The sequence below is a fragment of the Salmo salar genome, chromosome ssa22 (genome assembly GCF_905237065.1).
Source record: "Salmo salar chromosome ssa22, Ssal_v3.1, whole genome shotgun sequence".
In the NCBI taxonomy this organism is placed as follows: domain Eukaryota; kingdom Metazoa; phylum Chordata; class Actinopteri; order Salmoniformes; family Salmonidae; genus Salmo; species Salmo salar.
Genome location: NC_059463.1, coordinates 49,957,484 through 49,974,205, shown reverse-complemented (window position 1 = coordinate 49,974,205; position 16,722 = coordinate 49,957,484). Strand labels below are relative to the sequence as shown.

The 16,722-nt window shown below is 40.5% G+C and overlaps 1 protein-coding gene across 2 annotated transcripts in view; it reads right to left on the bottom strand.

Annotated features, from left to right (window-relative positions):
- Positions 1-13,451, bottom strand: part of itcha (itchy E3 ubiquitin protein ligase a) — a 35,663-nt gene extending 22,212 nt beyond the window's left edge. Inside the window, exons 1-9 of one of the 2 annotated variants that reach the window (XM_014168118.2) lie at positions 13,250-13,403; positions 11,716-11,769; positions 10,541-10,609; positions 9,746-9,887; positions 8,616-8,740; positions 5,627-5,758; positions 5,217-5,265; positions 4,300-4,481; positions 3,649-3,850 (exon numbers count right to left, since the gene is read on the bottom strand). In XM_014168118.2, coding sequence (XP_014023593.1) covers positions 3,649-3,850; positions 4,300-4,481; positions 5,217-5,265; positions 5,627-5,758; positions 8,616-8,740; positions 9,746-9,887; positions 10,541-10,565 — 857 coding nt within the window. In that variant the 5' untranslated portion in view covers positions 10,566-10,609; positions 11,716-11,769; positions 13,250-13,403. Of the gene's footprint in view, positions 1-3,648; positions 3,851-4,299; positions 4,482-5,216; positions 5,266-5,626; positions 5,759-8,615; positions 8,741-9,745; positions 9,888-10,540; positions 10,610-11,715; positions 11,770-13,249 lie in introns of both variants that reach the window. The other variant, XM_014168119.2, reaches the window with a different exon arrangement.
- Positions 13,452-16,722: the final 3,271 nt, after the last annotated feature.

Below are 16,722 nucleotides of genomic sequence, written 5' to 3'. Positions count from 1 at the left end.
GACTAGACTAACACTGCCTAGACTAACAGACTAATGCCGACTAGACTAACACTGCCTAGACTAACAGACTAATGCCGACTAGACTAACACTGCCTAGACTAACAGACTAATGCCGACTAGACTAACACTGCCTAGACTAACAGACTAATGCCGACTAGACTAACACTGCCTAGACTAACAGACTAACGCCGACTAGACTAACACTGCCTAGACTAACAGACTAACGCCGACTAGACTAACACTGCCTAGACTAACAGACTAATGCTGACTAGACTAACACTGCCAAGACTAAGAACATTTTTCTACTGACTGCAAAATGAGTGATAAATTGTCAAGTCTCATCTATTAGCGGTTGAGAGGTGGTTTGAAATATCAAATTGAAGTGTCAACAGCTATTCATAACTAACAGAGTTAAACATTAAGTCAACTCTACAAAGAGGTGTAGCATCGAACCCCTGTCAACCTCAGTGTTTACCCTAGGATTTTTTTCAGCAGCGGTGGCAAAGGTAGCGGGGGTGGGGTGGTAATGGACATAGTGGTAGGCGTGGCCAATGGCACAGTTGTAGAGGCCCTCTTGGCCACAGAGACAAAATGTTACAGTTTTAAAGGTACTTTCCTCAATTTCTAAGCATTTGTCATGGGGTTGAGAGAAAAATTGCAGTTTCAAAGCTAATCTCCAGCAATTCTACACATGTTGCCATGTCTAATGCTATCTGAGTGATTAAAACATTAACATACCAATTAAATTGTTTGAATTTCAGATTATCCCTGACTGTCTAGTTTTTATTTTGGTGATTGTTAATTCTCATAGATCTTATTTAAAAATATAATGCATCAGTATATTTTCTACATACTTCATATATCAGGTTTTAGTTGTTTAACTTTACATCCTGTTTTACCATCCTGAAAATGTACATAAAATAAAAATACAAGCGATTCCATACATTGAAACGAGTAAGGTGGAGTTTGCCTTCTCCCCCTCTCTCTCCAGTCTAGTGTGTGCAATAATAGTGTTTAACATGATTTTTGAATGACTAGCTCATCTCTGTACCACACACATACAATTATCTGTAAGGTCGCAGTCGAGCAGTGAATTTCAAAAACAAATTCAACCACAAAGACCAGAGAGGTTTTCCAGTGCCTCGCAAAGAAGAGCACCTATTGGTAGACACTGAATATCATGGAGCATGGTGAAGTTATTAATGACACTTTGGATGGTGTATCAATATACCCAGTCACTACAAAGATACAGGCGTTGTTCCTAACTCAGATGCCGGAGTTCCGCTCAGGGATTTAATGGTTGTGATGGGAGAAAACTGAGGATGAATCATCAACATTGTAGTTACTCCACAATATGAACCTAACTGACAGAGTGAAAAGGAAGCCTGTACAGAATAAAATATTCCAAAACATGCATCCTGTTTGCAACAAGGCACTAAAGGCAACAAGGCAACAAAAGGCACTGCAATAAACGTGGCAAAGCAATGAACGTTTTGTCCTGAATACAAAGTGTTATGTTTGGGGCAAATCCAATACATCACCAAGTACCACTCCCCATATTTTCAACCATAGTGGTGGCTGCATCGTGAAAGTGGTAAGCTTGTAATCGTTAACCTGTTGGGGCTACAGGTTAGCAATGAACCCCGAGTCGGGATTGCTAACAAGGCTGGAAATTCAAAACATCAAAAATCTAATAATTTCAATTTCTCAAACAATCAACTATTTTACACAATTTAAAAGATAAACATCTCCTTAATCTAACCACATTGTTCGATTTTCAAAGAGGCTTTACGGCAAAAGCATAAAGTTAGATTATGTTAGGACAGTACATAGCCACAAAAGTACAAACATCCATTTTCAATTCAAGGTCAGGCGTCACCAAAAGCAGAAACCAGCTAGAATTATGTACTAACCTTTGTCAATCTCCATCAGATGACACTCCTAGGACATTATGTTATACAATACATGCATTTTTTGTTCCATCAAGTTCATATTTATATCCAAAAACAGCATTTTACAGTAGCGTGAAATTCAGATTTTTTCTTCTCTGAAATGCTTCCGTGAACATAACAAAATTACTATTCGAAAACATTGGTAAATTATAATATTGTCATTCAAAGAATAATATATTATGATCTCGTAATTGCTACCGAATGGCCAGATCTCAAAATAACTTTACTGGGAAATCACATTTTGCAATAAACGGGGTGTTATGCTAAGAACACTAAGCTATGCTATACAGTTAGCATCATCTAAAATCGATGATAACATTGTAAATATCCCCTTACCTTTGATTATCTCCATCAGAAGGCAGGCATCCCAGGTCCGGAAGGCATCCCAGGTCCGGAACAAATGTGGTTTCTTTTGACAAAGTTCATAATTTATGTCCAAATAACACCAAGTACTTAGCGTTCATTATGCTCCCACAAAACGTGGTGGGGGGAGTGTAAAATCACGCCGAAAAGCTAAAAAAACCTAGTAAATAATCTATTTATGTTCGTTCAAACATGTCAAATGTTGTTTAGCATTAATCTTTTGGTCCATTTTTAACGTTAAACATCAGTAATATTTTCACACAACCTATGTCTAGATAAACAATGATGACAAACTCACGCTTCTCAGATTTATGCGCAGGCGCAAAAAAATGAAGTGATGACATGTCAACTTCCTTGGATTCTAATTTGCTCTCTGTTTATCATAGACGCTTCAAACAACTTTATAAAGATCGTTGATATCTAGTGGAAGCCGTAGGTGTTGCGAAATGAATCCTTTCTCACTATGGTATCTATAAAACAATGACACTAAATAGTACAGTCACAAAATTCACATTTTTTTTTTTATCTATTTTTCACAGGTTTTTGCCTGCAATATGAGTTTTGTTATACTTACAGACACCATTCAAACTGTTTTAGAAAATTCAGAGTGTTTTCTATCCGAATGTGTTAATAATATGCATATCCTAGCTTCTGAGTTGGTGTAGGAGGCAGTTAAAAATGGGCACATATTTTTTTCAAAATGTCTCAATACTGCCCCCGAGCCCCAACAGGTTTTAAGTACTGGGGAGTTGCACCGCTGCTAAATGCATACAGGGGAAAACACTGCAACCTTAAAGCTCACATTTACACGATGCAGGATATACAGCGTGGGGATATATTGCAGGGTACATACAGTAGGCTATATAGGGCACACAGTCAACTCCTGACACACACATTAAAACCCATGAATGACGCCAAAGACCCCCTACCTACATATACATGACGCTAAAGACCTAACCAAACCTACATGTACGTATTACCTCATCCAAATCACCCCAACTACCTCGTACCCCAGTACACTGACTCAGTACTCCTTGTATGTAGTCTGTATAAAGCCTCATTATTGTTATTTTATTGTGTGACTAGTTTTTGATCTAATTGTTAATTGTCATACTTATTAACTGCATTGTTGGGAAAGGGCTCGTAAGTAAGCATTTCACAGTAAAGTCTACACTTGTTGTATTCGGCGCATGTGACAAATACAATTGGATATGAAGACGAACACATTTGCACATTTTGGATGGACAGGCTGGTCAGGGCTGTCGGATTGATTGGTTCTTTTTTACTTGCTCATGATACACATTAGGTTAGGAGCCTACGCAAGTCCCCTTACCCTGGTGGCAGTGGGCCGTTGCTGACAGGGCCGAGTTGGGGGTGCCCGCCGGCTGGGGGTGCCCCAATGGCTTGCGGTCCGCTGGTGCTGGCTGCCTGTGGGGGTGGGGGTTCTGCTCCATTCTCCTGAGGGGGGTCTGAGGAGGAGCCGTCTGAAGCCGGGGGCTCGCTCACGTCACTGGGAGTAGAGCTGCTAGAGGATGCTGGAGGAGAAAAGGTTAGCTATGGTCTTGGGGTGGAGCTGCTGGAGGAGGTTTGACGAGAGAGGAGAATAGTTATATGCGGTTGCTAGTAGGAGACGGTATAGACGGCGGAGAGGTTAGCTGTGGTCGCCAGTAGGAGATGCTAATGAGAAGCTACTTAATAAGGCTAATGCTTTTCGACTGCATATCTGTGTTGAATAGCATATCTGGACTGCACTTCATTAAATTCCACAAAATGGCTTGAATAGTGAGTGTAATGAAAACATGAACGTTTCATTACATGAGAAGACAATAGATGGACATGGCCTTAGCACATCAACACAGATGTCAGAGACCTCTATGGTTATCTATTGTATTACTATTTCTATGGTATTGTGGTATTTTGTATTATTATGGAATTGCTAGGGTATGTCTAGGGCCTTTATGGCATTTCTTAGTGTGGTGCCCACCTGGGGAGGCGGCTGGTCTGCGAGGGGTGGGAGGAGGAGGACGAGCAGGTCTGGGGGGGCGTGTGGACTTGGAGCCCCCTGGGGATGGGGCGGGAGACCCCGTGCAGTTGATCGCGTGGCCGTTGGGGATGATCACCCAGTCCTCTGTAGAGTCACTGGAAGGGGACGTGTCTCTGCTGGACCTGGCGGGTATGACATCACCAAAAGTCAAAAGATAGAAAGAAATTGCACACAGCCAATGACTTTTTCTTTGCCATTTTGGCTGTAGGTAGTGCATCCTACTTTTTGTTTCCCTTCTTTTTTTGGTCGTCAAAATGTTTTATCTACCACTGCTACCATCATCATTACTACTACTACCACCACTAGTACTGCTACTAGTACTGGCTACTACTTTTATTTTACAATTCACACATACCGGAGGATCACATCACTGACATCAGCAAACATGACACTACAAAAATAAAATAAATCATAAAACATTTATGAACACAATGTAAGTATTTACATACTGTCAAGAGTTATCATGAAAAATAAATGTCCACCCCCCTCTCCCTTACCAAGAAAGTACATTGTTTAGGATCAATACTTGCTAAGTTAAGTCCTTTGATAAGATCTTTGCAATCAGCAAGCAGTTCTCTGGACATCCCAGTGCCGAGACAGTTGCAATGTTTTTTGTAAAACGATATACTAATATCGGGAAAAATGCAACCAACATCGATTTAGACTTGACATATCGGTGCCCATCTCTAGTATTCACAATGGACAGAAGATAAGCTAGTGTGACTGAGTAAGATTATAAAACAGTATTTTACTGACTCACCATAATCAGTACATTTTCTCCCCCTAAAAAAAGTCAAAAGTATTCACTCAGAGAACTTACAGAAGACATAGAATATAGTATTATTAAAACATGATACCTGTTGCCACCATCTTCGTTCTGCCTCACGTCCCTGTTGGGAGCAGTAGCTGTTGAAAAAGTAAACCATCAACATCAAGCATTCAAACCCAAACAGAATACAATTCATCCAGTGAAACGTATTAATCACATCATCCTCAATTGGGATCGGCGCGACTACTTGAGTACTCAAAGGTTTGTACTCAAAATGTAGAAATTTAGCAGGTTATATTTATAAGCACCGACAAAATGTACAACAAAAAAAATGTGCTTATTGCTTGTGGAGTACGTCAAGTGCAGTATTAAAATTATGTACAATGTCCTTTTCAGTTGCATCAGAAAAAAAAACTGTAATTGGAACAACCAATAGTATACAACAAACATTTTTGCCTCAAACACCAACACTTTCAACTGCCCATCCCTAATCCTCACCATGGTCTCTCTCTGCAGAGGCAAAGGTCTCTGGGTCCACCTGCACGCCGTCCAGACAGATGGACAGGTCCCCCACCACGTCTGTGTTGTCCTGGTCTGAACACAGCTGTAGGATCTGCACCACCTCAGAGACTGACAGACATGTCAACAGACGCACAGACACACAGAAAGTTTATAAACAAAGAGTGTAAACATGGATGGATCAGCTTGAATTCTAGCCTTGATGTATCCCGTCTAATATCAGAAATATAACTTGTGTTCCTGAAAAGCAGTGGCTGGGATACCATGCATGATATGCAAGTATTGACCATATACCCCGAGTATAGCATACATTAGCAACACCTTCCTAATATTGAGTTGCACCCCCTTTTGCCCTCAGAACAGCCTCAATTCGTCGAGGCATGGACTCTACAAGGTGTCAAAAGCGTTCTACAGGGATGCTGGCCCATTTTGACTCCAATGCTTCCCAGTTAGCTGCATGTCCTTTGGGTGGTGGGCCATTCTTGATAAACACGGGAAACGGTTGAGTGTGCAAACTGGTGGGCCTGGCACCTATTACCATACCCCATTCAAAGGCACTTCAATCTTTTGTCTTGCCCATTCACCCTCTGAATGGCACACAATCCATGTCTCAACAGTCTCAAGACTTAAAAATCCTTCTTTAACATCACTGATTGAAGTGGATTTAACAAGTGACATCAACAAGGGATCATAGCTTTCACCTGGTCAGTCTTTTGTCGAAAGAGCAGGTGTTCCTAATGTTTTGTACACTCCGTGTATATTATTATTTAATCATTAGAATAATTGGTCACCTACATTGGACGTGCACTTCTGTGTGTCTTTGACCCGATTGTAGTGCAGGAATTCATGAATATATCTTTGAGGGTCACACGGGCAGCAAGTCGACCATGAATGAAAGGACTCATTCTATTGGCAAAGTAAGCCCATTCACATGCTTGAGTTAAAAGTAAAGAGCCGCCTCTGATACCAGCTGAGGCGAGAGCCGCCTCTGATACCAGCTGAGGCGAGAGCCGCCTCTGATACCAGCTGAGGCGAGAGCCGCCTCTGATACCAGCTGAGGCGAGAGCCGCCTCTGATACCAGCTGAGGCGAGAGCCGCCTCTGATACCAGCTGAGGCGAGAGCCGCCTCTGATACCAGCTGAGGCGAGAGCCGCCTCTGATACCAGCTGAGGCGAGAGCCGCCTCTGATACCAGCTGAGGCGAGAGCCGCCTCTGATACCAGCTGAGGCGAGAGCCGCCTCTGATACCAGCTGAGGCGAGAGCCGCCTCTGATACCAGCTGGGATTGGGAAAAAAGCAATAGACACATTTCTATCTAGTATGGATTAATAAAGTATACCTAGTATGGATTAATAAAGTATACCTAGTATGGATTAATAAAGTATATCTTATCTACCTGTATCTTGTCTTAAAGGTGATAATTGGGAGCAAATTCAGTGTGCGGGTCACTTGTGGTGGAATATTCTATTCAAGTGAGAGACTGTCATTTCTTCAAACAATAATCTTTAAACAATATCGATTCATTATTGCAATAATTAAAACAGTCAGCCCAACTGCTGAGCAACCTAACTGAAAATGAAAAGAAATGACATTATATAGGACCTAAAAATGCTTAATCAGACTGGTTCCATCTCCCATAAACCACCTTGATTATCTACACAGGATGTTGTTTTACCCCCAACCTGGCTTATTTTCCCAGATGCCAGGAAGAAGAGACAATGAGGCATTGTTCTAAACTCTTCCAGGCTCTCTCTATCGCAGGTCACACACACACCACATTTGTCTATGGAATGCCAGCGTTTAGGTTTTTATCACCATCTCTAGCAGACTAACTGCAGGAAGATAGAGTGGAAAGCATCTCTTTACAGAAACACAGAATTAAACAGAACAGAAATATCTTCCTATTAATATCAAACAAATCAGGTAAATATGTAATTTTTCTATCACACACTCGTTTCACCTATATTCATTTAGCAGCCACTGCTAAATCGCCGCTGCTATTCTTCTACTATTTCTTCAACTTCCTTCAAATTGAAATAACAAAATTGTACTATCCCTTTAAGATTAGAGTTACAGTACAACATACACTATTTATACACAAAAGTATGTGGACATCCCTTCAAATTAGTGGATTCAGCTGTTTCAGCCATACCCATTGCTGACAGGTGTATACCATCGAGCAGCCATGCAATCTCCATAGACAAACATTGGCAGTAGAATGGCCTTACTGAAGAGCTCAGTGACTTTCAAAGTGGCACCGTCATAGGATGACACGTTTCCAACAAGACAGTTCTTCAAATTTCTGCCCTGCTAGAGCTGCCCTGGTCAACTGTAAGTGCTGTTACTGTGAAGTGGAAATGTCTAGGAGCAACAACGGCACAGCCCGAAGTGGTAGGCTACACAAGCTCACAGAATGGGACTGCCGAGTGCTGAAGGGCATAAAAATAGTCTGTCCTCGGTTGCAAAAATTACTACAGAGTTCCAAACTTCCTCTGGAAACAACGTCAGCACAATAACTGTTTGTCAGGATCTTCCTGAAATGGGTTTCCATGGCTGAGCAGCCGCACACAAGCCTAAGATCACCAATGCACAATGCCAAGCGTCAGCTGGAGTGGTGTAAAGCGTGCCGCCATTGGACTCTGGAGCAGTGGAAACCAACTCCATATCAATGACCATGATTTTGGAATGAGATGTTCGACGAGCAAGTGTCCACAGACTTTTGGTCATGTAGTGTATAGCAAGAAGTGGCGTGAATGAGAGCCAACGCTTGCTCCTCATCTCCCTACAGTGCAGTGGCACGCATCAGTTATATTTCAGAGGACTATTTGTAAATATGACAACCACTTACTGCAAAGCTCTTGTATATCTTCTTATACACTTTTCCGGTATCAAAAAGTCAAAGAGATTTCATATAATCCCATTTAACACTACCTGCTCCGTGCCTCATCAGGAGAAGAGAATAAACTCACGTTTCATATCATTGGACTTGAGGGTTTCACTGATGTCCAATGTGGCCACGCCCAATAGGAAGTCGGCCTTCAGCGTCTGATGACTCCATACCCGGAAAATGAGCTTACTGAAAGGTGTGACAATTCTGTGTAGAGGGTGGAAAACATTTGTTTACGGTTTCACTACTGTACTTAGTAGGCTATACAACAATAGACAAGGAGGAGACGACATGCAATTATTGGTGACAGGCCTAAACAATTACACTATTATAAAGGAATGAGTTAACCACATAAACAATAACAAGATCACCGTGGGCCAGTTTCCCAGATACGGATTACACCTATGGACTAAGAAGCACATTCTCTGAGCAGGCGTTTTAGTCCAAGACTATGAGTGAGAAATGTACTATAGGCCTATATGCAAAATAAATATACATGCGAATATACATTTGTCAGAGGAAGGTGGTGTCAGAGGTAGGCCTTAAATTGTCCAAAACTCCAGCCAGCCAAGTCATAGTATGTTCTCTCTGCTACCGCACGGCAAGCAGTCCCGGAGCGCCAAGTTGGGACCAAAAGGCTCCTGAACAGCTCCTACTCCCAAGCCTTAAGACTGCTGAATAGTTAATCAAAATGGCTACCCGGACTATCTGCATTGACCTCCGGAATTGTGTTATATGTATATGCATTGACATTCTTGCACTGACTCTATACACACACACACACACACACACACACACTCACTCACTGGACCGTACCCACACACTGACACACTACATAAGCTCACACACAAAGACATGCATGCATATTGACGCCACACACAACTTTTCACACTCTTCACATACGCTGCTGCGACTGCTTATTTTCTATCCCATTGCCTTGTCACTTTATCCCTACCTACACGTACATATTACCTCAATCACCTCGTACCCCTGCACAGTGACTCGGTACTGGTACTCCTTGTATATAGCCTCATTATTGTTATTTTATTATGTTACTACTTCGATTTTGTTAGCTAATCTTTTTTTACTACATTGTTGGGAAAGGGCTCATAATTAAGCATTTCACGGTCAAGTCTACACCTGTTGTATTCGGCACAAGTGACAAATAACATTTGATTTGAAATGAAAATGGGTATTACCGTAGCTACTTACACTGTGAGTGACTGCTTCCATTTGGGGGTGTGGGTGTTGTTGCATTTCTCCGTCTTCTTCGACTGGTCGTCCACAGCCACCTCCACGTATGGACTGGGGCCAAACCAGTTCTTTTTGTTCTCCTTCAGTTTGGCTGACAGAACTGCATGCCATAAAGGACATAAAATACACAAATCATGTCATGGTAAGAAATTCTAGTAAACACTGTTATCAGTCACAGAAGTTAGCCATAGAAATAAACCACAGAACGGAAATGTGAGCTCCATGTTCACATTGGCTAATTGACCCACCACTGTAGCCTAAGCACTACCTCTGTTTAGAACGATTCTTTAGCCTAGTTGGTTTACTGTATATCCTATTATGTTTGTTATTGATATACATTTCAACCACTGAAAAAAATAAGAAAATAAAGTTATTCTATTCCATTTCATACTCTATAAATACTTGGTAAATTGTCTAAATTGTCTGTACCATCAGCTAGGCCTATAGAGAACAAGCACCCGCCAGTCCCATTAAAAAGCGCATTCTACTGCTTTGGGTGTCAGTGGCTTATTTAATTTAGGATTATTAGTAGAATCCCGATTATCTGAAGCCATGATGACAGCTTCTTCCTGAGGTCCGCCACATAATGAAAGACATTACAGAGGAAAATAGTTGTATTAGTTCCATTCTATTTACAAACAATATTTACATAATTAAGAAAAAACTATTTTACTTTTAGCCAACACACAACGACTAAATAATTATGAAATGCTAGCTACTGAGGTTTAGCTGTAACAAAAGGGCAAAACTCACCGGTGACTTGAAGTTGTGCCTTCATAGTTCAGCCATTAACACTGCAGCATGCTTTGGCTATGACATGAACTGCAAAGAAAGCAAACGTGACATCATATGTAAACATTAAGAGACAAGAAACATGGCTATAGTACAGGTGTCCTGGTTTACATAAGGGATCATCTATAGCACAGGTGTCCTGGTTTACATAAGGGATCATCTATAGCACAGGTGTCCTGGTTTACATAAGGGATCATCTATAGCACAGGTGTCCTGGTTTACATAAGGGATCATCTATAGTACAAGTTTCCTGGTTTACATCCTACTGTACCCAATGGAATGTTTAAATATACCTCTGCACTTATGCCTACAACACTATAACAAACCCATGGAGGCTTAAGCAAAACAAGGCAGTAAAATGCTAACATTGAGCATTTTGCTGTACAGAGAGTAGCATTGGCACACAAATATGGCTATTCATCTGCCTTGTTGTTGTTCTACAATAGAGCTGGGACACTGGTTGACAAGCCATGTGGTGGTAACAGCTAAATCAGAAGGACAGGAAAAATGTAATCCTTCCTGGATTACCAGATTACGTAAACTGGTACATCCTGAGTCAGCAATAGTTTTAGACCCTGGTTGGTGTCAACGGTTAGCGGTTAGGCCTAGGGGCTCATAGGTGACTGAGTTACAGACTATGGGTCCCTGTAAAAAAAAAACTATGCAATTTGGGATTATAGATGACATTATAGGCTAGATTATGTAAGCATAGGCATATGTAGGTAGCCTAATGTTGTTGAGCAGTCTAAAAGCTATTCAAGTATTTTAGCTAGATTACTAATATCTCCTCTGTCTACTCACTAAGCAGAGTTGTGTCCAAAGCAGAGCCAAGATAATTCAAGCAAGTAGATTTAATTTAGGTTCAGGAAACCTGTCTTTTACATAACAAGAAATGAAAATGCATTCGCATGCGACTTTCCAAGGCAATTGTCAGATTTAGCATAAAGTAGTCTTGTCATCGAGGGTTGGCCAGTTTGGTCATCTGCACGGCGTAACCATGTAAAACCAGTGTAAACTCGCAATCTGCTAACTGTGTCAACAAGCTAATTAATGTCTAATAATATAGCATGGGTACTGTCCACACCACTGAAACAAAAAACAATCATTGCAAAGTAAAAATATATTTTTTATTTTACCTTTATTTAACCAGGTAGGCCAGTTGAGAACAAGTTCTCATTTACAACTGCGACCTGGCCAAGATAAAGCAAAGCAGTGCGACAAAACAACAACACAGAGTTACAAACAAATGTACAGTCAATAACACAATAGAAAAATCTATGAACAATGTGTGCAAATGTAGAAGAGTAGGGAGGTAAGGCAATAAATAGGCTATAGAGGCAAAATAATTACAATTTAGCATTAACACTGGAGTGATAGACATGCAGATGATGTGCAAGTAGAGATACTGGGGTGCAAAAAGAGCAAGAGGATAACTAACAATATGGGGATGAGGTAGTTTGGTGTGTCATTTACACATTGGCTGTGTACAGGTACAGTATAACGTAACAATTATACTGGTGCATAGAGTTGTATGGTTTGTTTAACTTTGCAATCATTCGTTTTTGTTTGGAATACATTTTAAAGTAAAACATCTGAGTCTGCATCTGTTACAATGGAATTGCCCTAAAGCAGGTTGGAGCAGTCAAAACAAATCCTATATCTGCTAATCATCAATGCAGTGATCACGAATTGAAAATAATGTAGGAAAACAAGGACAAATGTATAGGATATTGCAATATATCCCAAATGCTAATGTCTGTTAGATAACATGTTTGGAATGACAATGGGTCCCACAGGGACCAGAACAAGATTGTCTCAAAATAGGGCTGTCCCCCTCACCTCATTTATTTACTAACTACTGTAACCTGCTTAATTGCTTGATTCAAGGCAATGACTCTTCCCTTGGTTTCTTAACTTCCCCACAACCACAGTCAATTAAGTCAAGCTCAGAAGCTACCACAAATTCCATAACTGCAAACAGTAAATCTGACATTACATAAATTAGCTCGCTATTGCTCTTATAAACTAAAATGCTGACTAGTAAAGTTTCTAGGTACTGTTTGTTTTAGGGAATAGGTAGCTAGCTTGCTAGTTAATCCATGTTTTTGTGCAAGGTCTAATAAGGTTGTATTTTGCTAGCTAGCTAACGTTAGCTAACTACGTTAAGTAGTAAAAGTATTTTAGCTACCTAGCTGCCCTGTACGTAGCTAGCTATCCTTTCAATACTTTCAAAAATCATAAAGGTAGCTAACACAATTTATAAATTACTTCTACATTGAAAGGGAGCGGCATAAATGGGAAATGGCAAGATAAAATTGAAAGGGAAGATTTCAATAACAATCCCAGGACGCTGAAAGCAGGCCAAACAACAAGCTAGTAACTTACCTAGCTAAATCCACATAGCAGCTAACTATAACAACTCTGGTAGCTGTCTAGTTGTTAGTTTCACAACATAAAACAATCATTAGTTAACTACACTCTTGATGTGGATAACTATCTTAATAATTAACTACTTGGTCAGTAGGGTGTGTCGTGAAGAATGAATTGCTCGCTTTGAATATCGATGTCACGAAGGTGAGCTAGCTAACGTTATCTACCCTATCTAACCATCTACGGATATCTTTGAAAATGGACAATTCCTCCATATAAAACGATTGGATTACACCTTACCCATATCAGAGGGAAGCAAATGTTTCTGTAAATGTCCTTCTTACGCCCACCAAGGAATATGGATGGTAAACAACGTCTCAGGAAAAACTAAGAAGCTGTATGACAAGTACCACTCAGTCTGAACTTCTTCCGGACCGTGTCATGTGACGCGGCGTCTAGAAACATACCACAGACAGAAGGGGTAACCCATAGACGTCACGGTGGCTATAAAACGGAAGGTTCCGTTAAGAACGTTTTCTCATCACCAAATATGGTACTGAGAGGAAGTCCAGTCGCGAGTACTGGTAAACTGATGATGGTATTAGGTGAAACTGGGCCGTCATTGTGCTACTTTTCTCATCTATGAAACATCTGATCTCAATGCACAATGACTACGTTTTATAGACATGACACTTTGCCAAAGTTTAAAACAATTGCGTTGTTTATGAGTGCAACGTCGAATTGAGTTTCTGCATATGCGCACTTCACAGATAAGGCGTTCCCCTTCTGAAATATGCAAATATATAATTCAACGCGCCAATGGGATCTCGCTAGCTTGTGCTTGGCTCTGCCCACCTCCTTACCCGTTTTCCCACTATGCTTCATTTGCTTCCACTGTAAACGACACAGGTTGACTATCTTGGATTAGTTATAAATGTCTTTGACGTAATAGGCCAAGTATATAGACAGAAATAGTAATGGCGTTTTTTTGTAGGCATTTACTCCGCCATGGTTCTTTGGACTATGCTATGAGTAAAATTAATGGCGTTTTTGTAGTGTCTTTAGATAAACGCAAAAAATAAGGTCTGTGGTAAACACAGGCTTATGAGATCTTAAAGGTTTTGTTCTTTGAGATTATCTTCAACAGCTAATGACGCTTTCAGAATTTGTAAAATGTTTTTGTAATAATAAAAACATAAACGACAAAGCCTTCATAATTCATAAAGGTAATGTTATCTGACTGCTATTATCTCATAGAACAAAACGTATAAGATCTCCTAAGCCTGTGTTCACCTCAGACCTTATTTTTGGAGTTAATTCCAAAACTTTATGGTAACTTATTTCAGGGTTTTAGGAGTACAAGCTGGCCTGTTCTATTGCATGTTATGTAAGGGGTGCGTTCGACATTGCATCCGACTTTAAAGGAGAGTTGGGACTGAATGATCTACAAATCACCTTGCACCCTAAATAACTTTTGTCAATCAGTCAGTCACAATTTACCCATGATACATCAAGGTTTTGATGCTCTCGAGCACCAATCATTTCAAGAAATTTGAGATTCCCTCCCAAAATATAAATACCAAAAAATATTTTGATACATGGAAACAAAATGTTGTGGGAGATTTTAAAAAGTGAGTGACAGGGCACAGACCATAGTTTTAGCCAGAGTTTCCCCTGGGACTAGGGGTGAACATGTAAAATGTATAAAAGAGCTTTTGTCACCGAAAGTCTAGTGCAGAGTTTGTGAGGTGTTTGCTGTGCAAGTGTATTTGTATGAGAGCAATCATTTTAAGGGCTGTCTTGAAGATTATTGTTTGGTGATCAATTGTACTAAGAATGTAGGCTATGTGTTGAGCTTGATCATTAGTGTTAGTTTATTAAAGATTGACCATATTCACTGTTATCTATATTAAACACTTTTTCACTCTTATCTCCCCATTGTTTTGTAGCGACCTTTAACCTAACACCTAGTGACCTTGTCAAGAGGTTCGGACCTCTTGGTGTAGCAGTTAAGGTGTTGGCTAGACAGTTGCTTGACCTGGGTTTGAGTCCTGGTTGGGGCTACCCCCTGAATTCACTACATTGGTGCCAGAAGCAGGATGGTGCCTGTGACATCATTGGAGAGGCTTGTTCACGAGAAGGATTTGGTATAGAGAAGAGTGGGGACACGTTCTGCCAAAGGGAGGGGGTAATGTTTTTAATGTATCCTTTATTTAACTAGGCAAGTAAGTTAAGAACAAATTCTTATTTACAATGACGGCCTACCCCGGCCAAACCTGGACAACGCTGGGCCAATTGTGTGCCCCCCTATAGGACTCCCAATCACGGCCGGATGCGATACACTGAGATGCAGTGCCTTAGAACGCTGCTCCACTCAGTAGCCCGAGTAATGTAGCAACCTTAACCCAAAACATAATGATCTCGTCATGAGGTCAGGACCTCTTGGTTTAAAAGGTTAAGGTGTTAGCTTGAGAGTCGCCGGACCTGGGTTTGAATAACAGTCGGGGCTACCCCCGAATTTGCTGCAGCATTATTAGCTACCCTTACAAAAAAGATTGCAGTCAGAGTCCTGCAATTACTACGTCCAAAATAATGTTTTTTTTACTGCCCTAATTTTGCAGTGTAACTGCAGTTACAGTGCAGTATAACTGCACTTCAACTGCAGTGCACTGCAGTTATTCTGCAATAACTGCATCCAAAAGACCACAGTTACTGCACCTTTACTGCTGTTTCAAAACTGCAATCTTTTTTTAAGGGTATAGCAAAGATTTTTATAACTAACGAAAGATAGCCTGTCGTTTCCAATGGGAACAAATTAGATCCTATTGGCGCGTTCTAGCATATATTTGCATATTTCCGTTAGGGAACGCCTACTCTGTGAAGTGCGCGTGTGGAATAACTAAATTCGCCCTTGCATTCCTTCTAAACAATGCAATATTTTTTTTTACTTTGGCAAAGTGTAACATCTACAAAACTTTCTCCACTCTGTTTTGTGTAACAGAAAACTGTATTGAGATCAAACGTTTATTTGGCACGGGGTGGCAGGTAGCCTAGTTGTTAGAGTGTTGGGCCAGTAACCAAAAGGTTGCTGGATCAAATCCTTGAGCTGACAAGGTAAGAATCTGTTGTTCTGCCCCTGAGCAAGGCAGTTAACCCACTGTTCACCAGTAGGCCATCATTGTATATAAGAATTTGTTCTTAACTGATTTGCCTAGTTAAATAAAGGTCAACTAATTAATCAATGAGAACATTTGCATAATGTTGACCAAAATCCTTCTTGCTCCGTCTTCTCATACTGTTGGCCATTGGGCTTCCTCTCATCACCAAATTTGGTTGTGAGTGGAAATGTCAACCGGATGCTTATATTTTTACGTCCAGTGAAATATCTGGCTCATTGTTCTGTGGGCATAGTCTATCATCACCAGCAGATGGCAATGTCAGGCACAATACATTGCTGATTCACCTTTATAAGGGGAAGTGAAATAAGTGAAATACATGTACATGCATTTTCTTTATTTTCAAGAAAATCTGTGTTTTGAGGCGAAATATACAATTCATATTTAAATAAATGTAACCTATATGTAGAAGTAGTCCTAATTGTATTCCCATCCAACATCTGCACTGTAGGTTTATCAATTGTATTCTCTACTTTTGTTTGATATCGCCTGATTCTACTATTTTATAAGATTTATCTTGTAAAATAATGTTAATGCGCCACTTGGTATTTTTTCCTTCTCTTGCCTAGGAGGGATGCTCAACGAAGACACTGGCCA